General features: G+C 39.5%; 1 protein-coding gene across 2 annotated transcripts in view; it reads left to right on the top strand.

Annotated features, from left to right (window-relative positions):
• Positions 1-12,214, top strand: part of tln1 (talin 1) — a 116,567-nt gene that overhangs the window by 25,454 nt on the left and 78,899 nt on the right. For both annotated transcript variants that reach the window (XM_030064654.1, XM_030064653.1), the window contains 2 exons: positions 7,549-7,711; positions 9,567-9,664. In XM_030064654.1, the coding sequence (XP_029920514.1) occupies positions 7,582-7,711; positions 9,567-9,664 (228 nt within the window). In that variant the 5' untranslated portion in view covers positions 7,549-7,581. The remainder of the gene's footprint in view (positions 1-7,548; positions 7,712-9,566; positions 9,665-12,214) is intronic.

The following is a 12,214-nucleotide window of genomic DNA, read 5'->3' as shown; positions in this document are numbered from 1 at the left end:
TTTGCAGCTAGTTCTTATGTCAGTAGAGGAGGATGTATAAATTATAATGCATTTTCAGTGGTAATCATAGTTCCTTCATATGCATTGGATTTCTCACGAGACCTTTGCTGCCTTGTTGGAAGTCTCCAAACTCTGGATTTTTAGCCTTATCAGGGCTCGAAATACTTTTTTTCTGTTTTCTGCAAAATTGCAAGTTGCAAATTTTTCTGCAATCTGGAAAAACTTTCTGCAAATACCCAAGCTGTTATTCCTGCCCTACTATAACCTACTTAGCCTGGCAAAGCTAACAACAGCATCATACATGGCTTTGTACATCTTAAGAATGTAGTTTACCTTGTGTGAATTAAAGACTGATTATTTCAAATCTCAGTTCGGGACTTTTTTTCTTGCCGCAAGTTTCCGAAGGGCTCCGATGTTCGCTGACTTAAATGCATTTACCTTGAGTTTAGCGGCTTCTTCCATATTTGGTGTGCTGACTACGTACATGTCACATGACTGTAAATGACACATGACAGTCATGTGACACTTTTCTGGTTTTCTATGGTGATTCAGGAGGAAAATCTGTCGGATTCTGCGGAGTGATTTTCTTTCCCTTTTAAGGTTTTCGACAGTTATCCAGTACTATAAGCAAGGTGTTTGGAGCAAAAATAACAATTTTTAACATGCACACACACATGCACATGCGACACCATTGCACACTACGGACTTTAGCTTTGGGAGCTTTGTGCCGCTGACAAATTTTACAGTACAACACTCCCCCGCTCTCATAAAAATCATTAGCAAATTCATTTGCCCTATCTCTGTCAGTGATCCATGTCGCTAAATGACGATGCCTTGACTCCTATGCTTTATATTTGATTTTCGGCATCTTTTAGTTGTTGAACCAAGTTGTTTTCTCCTGTTGTTCCACTTCACGACATGACATTAGCCACAGACAAAGGGGGGAGGGGTGGGATGCGTTGAGGTACACTGAAACAGCTGCTGCAACACTGTTGTGTTCAAATTCTGCGGAATTTCAGCAGGGTTTTTGTTGGAGCACCGTGTGCGCGGATTGCGTTCGGGCTTGCAACATCAGCATACCGGGAAGGAGAGCTGCTTATTTTACAACACGGAACTGAACAGAGCACTACCTGCGTCTTCCACACCAAATATTTTACGGGCATTCGCAAATTTTATTAAGATGAAATCACACTGAAAACTGTTTATAACCATCTTTATTCTTTATTGGACCTATTAAAAGCCAGATTTTTTTGCCTGCAAAATTGCAAGTTGTTTTTATTTTTTTTTCTTCAATCTCAGAAATTTTTCTGCAAATTGCAGGTTGCATGTGGGTATTTCAAGCCCTGCTTATTTACAGTTCAGTACTCAATTCAGCAAGTCTGTGGCATGTTTTCTGTGGAAATGTTAAATGGGTTTATTTGGAAATGATCATCTATGTAAACATAAGAAATACAAAACTCAAATTGAGAAAAATAGCCAACCTCCATTTGTTTCCATTTCTGTTTAATGGGAGATGGCTTAACCTATTTTAACACACTTGTTGACAGGTAACAGACACTTTTTACAGTGAGTACGTTTACATGCACACCATATTCCTGTTTTAACTGGAATATTTGCAATATTTCAGTTGTGCACGTGTCATGTAAACACGCACTGAACCCGATAAAGGTCATATTCTGGTTGGAGAGAATTCCGAAGAAGACCCCTGGGATATGCCTGTTCCAATCAGAATACTGTGGCATGTAACCACCTTAGTCGGAAAATGCCCCGAACCGGAATATTCAGTCGCATCTGCGCATGCTCGACTCACAATGAATCCTGGGGCGTCTTTGTTTCTATGGTTGCTGCAGGCGGGGAGAACGATCTGGCGAACAGCATGGCGAAAAGCAGCAAGAGCCAGCATTGTGAGGAGGGGGAGACTGCAGTCTGCCTTCAGCTAATGAAAGATTTTAATATCATGGAGTATATCGATGGGAGAAAACATTGAAATAGATAAGATAAGATAAGATATTCCTTTATTAGTCCCACAGTGGGGAAATTTCCAAATAGCGAGAGCTGCTTCTTCTTCTTCTTTATTTCCGGCAGAAAAGGCGCGTATACGCGTGCTGCTGCCCCCCGCGGCTGAGTGTCGCATTATGTAAGAGAGTGGAATATGCCGAAACACGGGAACATGCCAAGTAACATGTAAACGGAATAGTCTAGTTGCTGCAGCGCAGTTACCCGAACTGGAATATTCACCTGAACCGGAATATGGTGTGCATGTAAACGTAGTCATTGTTTTCTCTGGGGAGCAGCCCTGCTTTCTCTCCTGCCTATGGCCTTCAGGAGAAAAGCTGTGTTCTCCAGCTCTGTGTGTGTGTGCGTGTGTGTGCATGTGTGTGCGTGCGTGTGTATGTGTGTTTGCATGTGTGTATGCTTGAGAGAGATGCAGACAAGCAAAATGAAGCAAAGAGCATCAGTCTCCCCAGGAAATCATCTGTTGAATGTTTGGTGGTTATTTATTTCTGCTTTAGAATGTATCCACCGTGAAACAATCAGAAAATTCTCTCATTAACTTGCTTTCTCATGCACAGCACTGCTGCACTGTCTGTCTTGCTTGCTCATGCTATTTTTTTCTTGTCTTTTTTAAAATGAATTGGGAAGCCTACAGCAAAGCTTCACTTTACTTTTATTGTTATCAAACAGACGGAAATATCCTCCCTCTACTTAAATTGGTCCTAAATTGAACTACATTGTTACCCTGGTCCCCGTGGTCAAAACACAGTTCCTTTAAAGGTTCACAGTCCTTGGGGACTTCTTCTTCCTGCCCACAGATGTCATGACAGCCTTATCAGCCCCAGCAGTGGGGCTGTGTGACTCCACCTTGCCAGATACAGCACAGATCCATGCTACCAAAAATAATAATGTTCCATGTATTGGCGCCTAAAAGAATCATACTGAAAAGACATTTTCATCTTATTTGTTTCTGTTCTGCTCTGCCATGTCAAAATTAATTAATATCTCCAAGAATGATGCAGTTCAGCTTACAGCCAGGGCTGGACATTAACACCCGCCCACCTGTCAAATGCGGGTAGAATTTGGCTAGAATTGGGCAGTGGCATGTAACACGTTCTCTCCTGCTAGAAAAACTCGCTGTGAGAAGTGTCAAGAGGCTGATATTATCTGTCAATGAGTAGGTGTTTCAATAGGTTAAATAGCCTGATGCTTCAAGACTGTTTTGATATGAATAACTCTGCTTTTTACAGTATTCAGTGGAATTTCAGCTGTCAGAAACAATGATCTATAGTAAAAAATATTATAGATCTGTGATAAAATATTAAAGATCAGTGGTTAGAAATGTGAAAAAGAAGAACAATAACAGCCACCTCAATAAAAAGTTGAAGCCAGGTCACGAGTGGCTATAGGATATAATCCAGCTAAAAAAACAAACCAAAAAAAAAAAAAAAACAAACATAACTGCAGTGATTGGCAGATTTATGTCACTGATGTAGGCAAAAGTCATGTCATTTATTATTGGCACAACCAATCTGATACACACACACACACACACACACACACACACTTTACTACAGTTGGATAGATAGGGCTATTATGGTTTCTTGTGCAAATAACAATTTGTGCTGTGAGGCAGGGGATTTGGCTGGTGAAAATGCCATGTGGCCAGTGACGTTGGAAAGCCACAGTGGCTAGTGAGCTAAAAAGTTAGCGTCAAGCACTGCTTACAGCATTTGTCGGCATTAAAATTAGTAGAATTTTTAAAGTGAGTGTGGGTAGTGCATGTACTGAGGTACAACAGAGAGGTAAGGTATACATTTTACACTTTCAACACAGCATGTTTCCTCGTCCTCCTCTAGATGTAAGTCAAATTATAGTCTTATATTAGACAGTTCATGCTTTATGACTAATGTTACCTCTGTCACAGCTTGCTGAGATTATGAATTGATTACTAGTCCTTACCTCAAGTGAGAGTGGTGTGTTCTGTGGACTGGGGGTAGTATGCAAGTCCCTGCCTGCACTGCACTCCTGTTAACTGCCTGAGCGCTGGGCAGTTTACACATCTGTGATTAAAATACTTACACTGGTATCGGTATCAGGTGTCGATCAGATGCTTCCTCAACAGTCTGCCTATCAAAAAAAAAAAAAAAAACAAACTCTTCAGCACACACAGTGTTGAGTGATTTAAAGGAATAGTTCACCCACTTTGAAAATCTTGACATTACTTCACTGACCACCTAGCTGTTACATGGGACAGTAGTGATGCTATCTTCCTCTCATTGTTACTGAGTGCTCGATGCTCCAAATGCTGTTTATCTTCTGCCGTTGAGGTGGACTTGGTGGAAAACAGTCTACCTAACAGTCTGCTAGCTTGGCTGTAGCTAGTGAACATAGAGGTGTTTTTGTGCTTCTGGAAGTGCTTTTCCAAATGCACTGTGCTGATTATGGTATAGTGCCACAGTGGAGTGTGCCAATATTGCAGTCATAATAGAAAGTTCCATTGTGGTCATTTTTGTTAGTGAAATCCACTCACTAGTAGTTGATAATGTTTCGCTGTGCACTTGATTTGATCAAGTTTTTCAAAACGTTAAAAGAATTGTAATTTGCACTACTTAACCTACATTTGTAATGAATATCTTTAATTTGAACGCATTTTTGTATATTTTTGCTCTTTTAATAGGTTTTGTGTGGTTTACTGCAGCCTCATGTAACCTTGCACATAATACCAACAACAATGATAATTTAACTATAAATGGAGACTTGTCTGCCTGTGTGTGTGAGTCCGATCAGCTTAAAGCTTGGCAGGTGTATGGCTGAGGACCCTCCACAGTGCAGTGTGGAGTATTAAGTATTTATGGTTCAAAAGCTGCAAAAATCTGTTTTATAATGTTAGCCTAGAAGTTATGCTGATGGGCTACAAAAGGTGGAACTCAAATGGTAGGACAGTGCAGCACCTGGACAGTCTACAATGCGCACATGCTTAGACTTTTAAAATGCTCACGCGCATGACATGCAAGTATATTTCTACACTTTCACCCACAGATTCATGACTGTGTGGACAAGGCCAGAAATGTATAGAAGTTTTTTTGTCAGATGAATATAAAACTGTGCATACTCATTGTTCTATTTTATAAAACTCAGTCATTGAGGAACTGTGACCATATAGTGCAGGAGCATCTTTTCCACTCCTATAATTAATGAATGTAGAAAGACGTAAAATGGCTAGCCAGTTGTTAGCCTAGCAGAGGTAGAATTAGCCCAACTTCAATGAATTATTCATCCAAATGTTTTTCATTGGCTTTTTTTTTTGGCAATATAGAGTTCCTGCATTTGTTAAGACCGCATTCACCAACCAGCTGACTTGGCATAAATGTCACAAAGTGTCAACGTTCACTGACATATTTGTAGGTGGCTAACATTGGCAAGTTACACTGATTTGCAGTAGTGCTGTGAACTGGCTAAAGCTGCTGCCGTGTCGACTGAAAACTACGTCTCAGTGTCGGGACATGTCAGTTGCTAGTGATTGGTTAGTGGGCTTCCGATGGCTTTGCCCACAGTAATCAGCTAGCACAGGGGCAATTTCAGACTGAATAATGGATTGGAAATGGAATGGTCATTCAGTTTGAACATGAAGCTAGCCATAGACTACATAAGGTGTTCAGATGCTGTCATTTTAGACAGTGTGGGAGATGATCCACCCACTTACATATTTTACAAAGGGAAATTTGGCACTTGTCAGGTGGTAGTTTTAGACATGCTCTGCATGTGTAGATATTGTATTCTCACTGTGCTGCTGCTGTTTGCATGTTATAAACACTGAACACTTTTAAATAAGTATCGCTTGAGAGCCCACTCAGTGATCACATGCTCTTTGGCATTATTCACAGTCATTCTCTAGTCACTAGATAGCCATCTAGCTTATTTTTGAACTTTCAACTAAAACATCTGCTTAGACAGATCCAAATAAGCTTGTCTGTGAAAACAGACGGCCCTGCATCAACTTAAATCATTTTTTTTTTTTTGCTCGTTTAGCAGAGTGTTGTTTTTAAATTTGCAAAGAAATTGGTGATATAATTTCAGGGACAGCTGAATTTATTCTTGCTATTTCAGTCCTTTGTTTTTTAAGCTTAGATGCTTTTGGAGACAGTGTTCCTCATTTTCAGTGCCCAGCTTCATACTGTATGCACAGGAAATCCCCACAGAGAAGTAGAACTAAGTAAAGGAAACTGTTGTTGTCTGCTATCCTCTACTGAATTTCCTCAAATTCACCTTAAAGTCACAGGTCAACCACATTTCAAAATAACACTATGTAACAGCAAAGTGATTTCCTGTAACCAATTTAAGTTGCTTTGGTTTTATTTTTGTGCAGTATGAATGCTGATCACACAATGGAATTTCTCAGCTCAGGGGGGTATTTCAGCTACGTTTAAAAAATCCTGAACATAAGCCTGAACTGAGTTGAGCAAACCTAACATGCCATACCCCGAACTTTTGGTTTCTGAACAGCTGGTCACAGTGAGTTTGATGAACTCTCAGTTGGTTCAGGCGCATGCGCGGTGAACTTAGCATCAGTGGAGCTCAGATAAACAAGTGACAACAAGAAAACCAGAACATCATATTCCATACCTCTTGAATTGGATCCTACGTGGAATACGAGCATAGACTATCCTAAGAAAAAAGGAAATCGACAGATTCTGCAAAAGAGTATATAAATTTCAAGAATTACACAAAATTTATTTCAACTGTTGATAAATTACAAATCCTTTTCAATTGAAATCTGACTAGCAAAGCAACAAAACAAAACTTTGCTGCAGTTTGAAATGTAAGAGACAAACTGGTTAGATATGTTGATCATGTGTAACTGTGGTAAAGGTGAGGACTGGGTGGAAGGTTTACCAATAAGATTGGGTGCCATTAACTCTGTGTATCAGAGGACTGTTTCAACTCTCCTTTTTCTCCACAAAGAGATATACAAAGTGGAGAAAATGAGGGAGAGTGAGGATCAATGTTCATTTTAATATGCAGGAGTAGCAAACAAAATAACACCTGAAATTAATGAAACTAAATTATCCAATTGCTATCTATTTTAACCTGAAGCAAATCTAAAATCTTTTGAAACTCCTCAGAAAAGGCAATGAAAGAAATCACATTTGTCACTTTTTTGTCAAGCAAGAAAGCTTTCAAGTTTTCAACTGAGAAACTGGTTAATGAAAATAATATGGGTTTCTGTGTGGATGGATTGCCAAAAGGGGCACTCCATGTCAAGTGTCTCCTAGGTAAAATGCTTTAGGGACCACAGATTTTCTGACCAAAAACTTGAGCTTGAGATCACTAGTTACCATAGTGACTAACCCAGAGTTAATCTGATCTTGCCTCTTGGAACCGAAAATTCCAGGTTTCTCTTAACTCTGGGATAACAAACTCTGGTTGGTCAGTTAACCCTCTTTTTGAAATACCCCCCAGGATCTCATTGGCTATGCTTTGTCTTATATTAAACAAAGAAATATGTTTGTTTTCTAACAATTCTCCTCCTGTGTGTTTGGAATTGCCTAGGTTTAAGTTCAGTGGAAAAACAGAGCGGCAGTCATGGTGGCCCTGTCATTAAAGATCGGTGTGGGCAATGTAGTGAAGACCATGCAGTTTGAGCCCTCCACCATGGTCTACGATGCCTGTCGCATTATCAGGGAAAGAGTCCCTGAGGCACAGCTTGGCCAGCGTGAGTATCTGTCTCTTTGTTTTTAAACCATGCTTTACAAAAAACAGAATTAGGCCCCTTGTTCTGTAAATGAAGAAGATGATCTTTTTAAGGGGCCAAGCACCAAAGGTGCAAGGGCATGGGTAAATTAATTCAGTTAGCTCCTCCCAGAAGTTCTTGGTGGTTGCAAAGGTCCCTGCTCCTGATGTGGACCCAATTTTAGTTCCAGAAACATCATCTTGAACTCTTCTGCTGGTCATGGAGACACTTCCAAAACCTGTGAACATGGTTTGATGGCGCAGCATGACATGGCATGCTACAATAATGGCAACAAACAAACAGACAATGGGCAAAAGACTTGCTTATCACCAAATTTCTCAATCCCGTTCTTTACAGATTTAATAATTCCTAATTCACTCAGAATTAAACCAGCATTTTCATATATTTACATTCATGCAAATTAATTGTTACTCAATGTTACTCAAAGTGACAATGTGCAGCAGAAGAGACTGCAGTTCTCAGATTACTACCATTACAAGCAAACCGTAGTAAAGAGCACAAAGGTCACAGCCGTACTGACCTGACAATTCATGTATGATCTAAATAACTGTTACGAGCTTTTTTTTCATGCTTTCAGTTTTGAGGGACATTGTATCTTATTTTATTGTACATTTATCTTTGCCTTGCTGTTTATTTGATATTGCTGCTTCTTAACTACTCTGCTCCTGCTGTGTCACTTTGAATCTTCGGGGGATCAATAACGGTGAATCTAATCTAATGTAATCTTTTTATTGTATGTTATAGTTTTTGTTCAATAGTGTTTATGTCCTTTTTTGTGACAGGTCACCCACAACCATAGGGTTACACGGTCTTCAAAAGAGTGGCTAGTGTGCTAAAAATGGCTCTAAAAAGCAAATACACCTCTCCTACCTTGTAATCTCAGTTGGCTTGTACTCAGCGGTATGGCTCATTATGTAAGCTATGTCTACTATGTGCATGCTGGGAAGTAACGCTCTACCATACTTGTCCCAACCTGTGAGTTATTTTTCACTTGAGGAGAGACAGTGAGCCAGACGCCAAATATTAATGTCTTGTCCACGTTCAGAATCTAGTTTCTGCTTTTCATCACTTTAAATACAAGGATACAAGGAAGTTTATTGGTCATTATACAACAGGTTGTATAATGAAATTAGATTGTGGTTCCCTCTTGATTGATTATCAAATCAGGGGAGCTCCATCAGAGCTGTCTAAAGAACTAATTTCAGAAGTTTAATTCTGTTTCCCCTGGAGAGTTTCCTCTGTCCTGTCAAGTTTATAACTGCAGTTTTTAGTTTTGCTGCTTAAATGTCCCACAGTATGCATTGCTGTGACATTACTGCGTGCATGGAAATGTTTACAATTACTGAAAGCAGCCGCTCTAATCTTAAATCTTAGTAATGGTAAATGGTTAAAACAGTCACACATTACTACAACACACAATAAAGAAATCGCCTGGGGGCGCACTGGTGGCTCATCAGTAAAGAGCGTGTACCATGTACCAGGGCTTAGTCCCGATCGCAGCGACCGGGGTTCCAATCCGACGTCAGGCCCTTTGCTGCATCCCCTCTCTTTCCCCTGTCTTTCCTGTCTATCTCCACTGTGACTTTCAAATAAAGCAGAAATGCCGAAAAATAATCTTTAAAAAAGGTATTTGAAAATGGAGAAAAAAAAACTTGATTGGGGTGAGTGGCAGGTGGATGATTTATGTGTACATGCAGATTCAGATGATGTCTGATGATGCCGATCCACGCATCACTAGCGGGAGCAATTATGAACAGAATGAACAGACAGGCGTGCACAGACCTCTAACAAACTATGATTCTGGTGCCTTTTGCAGCCAGTGACTATGGTCTGTTCCTGTCTGATGAAGATCCAAAAAAAGGCATCTGGCTTGAGGCAGGCAAGGCCCTGGACTACTACATGTTGAGGAATGGTGTAAGTCTCACACACACACACACACACACACACACACACACACACACACACACACACACACACACACACACACACACACACACACACACACACACACACACACACACACAGTAGTGAGCTGGGGAAAAATGAAAGGAAAAAGCAACATAAAGTTTCTTAGTAAGAGACTTTAAGTACAGACAGAAAAAGTATTTACTTCCTGCAATCAAAATTCAAGATCCAGATATTCTTCTGAACTTGCTGCTTTGCTTTTAGAAAGTTAATGTGTTCAAGTCTCAGATTCCTCTTCCTTCTTCTCTCAGGACAAGTTAAGTCAATTTTTGATCACTCTGCGGACTCTGTGAATGCTGTATTATATATAAAACAATCCATATGTTTTTTGCCATGTAAATTTAACTTAATGGAGGTCTGACCTTTGGTAGGTGTTGTAGTGTTGGGTTGTATGGTGGTGAGACATCCTCATTAGTTGCTCTGTGCTCCCCTGGGAAGCTAATCCACAGTACTGTGTTTGTATCTCTTCATTCACTTCCATAGCAAAACATCTCCCGCAATAATACTTTTAGCACATAACAAATGCCAGCAAAGCCAAAGTGCCAATATAAAAAAACAATTCTTGATACCGATTATTTGAGGAAATTACACAGCTCTTTTCTTGTTAGTTTCCTGTTTCAGTTGGAAAGTAGATCCTGCTGATAGCTTCTGCAGGTATTTTCTGTGTACTGTGGTAGTCTTGCACCAGGAATAAACATTCTGAAGTAATTACATCTGAAAATGTAACCACATGAAAAGTTGGTTTTGTCTTCCATGTACATAACTGGACAGATACAAATATAGTATTGTGGATTAGCAGCCGAGAAGAGCACATAGCAACTAATGAGGATATTTTATCACTATGTCGACTCAAATCACACCCATGGTCAAGGTAAAGGTCAAGGTAAGCTTCGCTAAGCGTCACCCTGTTCACTGGCTCATTATTGATCTTTTTGGCACCGGGACTTCAAACCTATTCTATCTAAAATCTATCATAATTTCTTTGTTTTTCTTGACATTAACTTGCAGATAATTGTCTGTACATTACTGAATAAACCTACCAGTCTCATTCTCAAAGGCTGTCAGTGATTTGGAATTTGCCTGGAAACCAACTAATGCTGTATCATCCACATACTGAAACAAAAACTTATTAGTCACAGGTGATAATTTTCTCTGCAGCTTCATTGATTACATGTGGTTGTCTCATGTCCAGTTTTCTGTTATATTTAGATGTGGTGTGACACCCCATGGTCATATAATAATTTGCTTTTCACTGTTTCACAGTTCTCAAATGATTGTCTATGTTGGCTAATTTGGATAGATTCCATGAATATCTGTTTATGTCAAGGACCGGACATCCCAAAACTTCCTTATACTCCTTCCTGTTTCTGCCTCTCCCTGAAAACAGTAAACACATAGGAAGTGGTTTTTTTTTTTTTCATTGGCCTTTACTCCTTACACCGTCTACCAATACCAGAAACTCTGGAAGCTGAAGCTTCAGCTACATTTTCATATTTTATATGAGGAAGGTCTTTGTTCTGAAATCTAGAAAAGTGCTCTCTTTGTAGTTATTTGTGTATTTAATTGAATAATGTTTTACTGTTGCTGTTGGTAATTATTTAATATAATTTTGTATCCTTTGTGTCCTAGCCAAATCAGAAAGACGTGACACTGGTCTGAATCTTTTCAAATCACAATGAATGGGTCAAACTTTCTTTGGACGGTCCTGATCAATTTTCAACAGAATATCACTTGATATATAAATTAAAAATCAACAAGAGGTCATGAGAATGTCAACAGCCATAAATTATATTTTAACAACAAATTGACATGTCTATTGAGTGAGCAACAGTCCAACAACTTTTAGGACAAATTACAATGGTGGTGGGTGTATCTTTCCAAGAAGGATTCATGATAGCGCTCTATGCACAGGCTGTTGAAATATAAATGTAAGTTATGACTTATTGATATTTTACTGAACTCTTAAGGGTTGGGGGAAAAATATCAATTCACGTAAGATCGCGATTCATACCTTGTATAAGTTTGAATTGATTCACAGATTCCAAAAATCAATTCATTATTTTTTTCAGTTACATTATTGTTTCAGTTGTCTCACAGCTGAATATGCTATGGGCTGCTCAGTCGTGAGCCCACAGTACTTCACACTGCAATAGGACTGTTGCCAGACAACTCTGAACAGGTGAAGAAAATAACTCACACCTCGTCCATAGCTTATTTTCAGTTCAAAAGACCTGCGCCTCTACAGTGTGGTTGATAAAGCGGGCTTTTTTTTCAGAGGTGCTGAGTAAAATTGGTTTGCCTTATGATATTTGCTAGACAGACGAGCCTGTTCAAAAGATCTGCAAAACATTTATGTGATCAGTCATACCTCATACAGTCAGTGAAGTATATATCGTGAAACAATAGCCTTACCTCATTTCTGTACATTTGTTTGGAAAAATGCTCTGAGAATAGAGCATTCATATTCACACCGCCCGTGTTGAGTTCAGGGAAAGTAAG

Source organism: Myripristis murdjan, chromosome 12 (genome assembly GCF_902150065.1).
Source record: "Myripristis murdjan chromosome 12, fMyrMur1.1, whole genome shotgun sequence".
Taxonomy (NCBI): Eukaryota; Metazoa; Chordata; class Actinopteri; order Holocentriformes; family Holocentridae; genus Myripristis; species Myripristis murdjan.
This window is presented reverse-complemented; position numbering and strand designations above follow the sequence as displayed.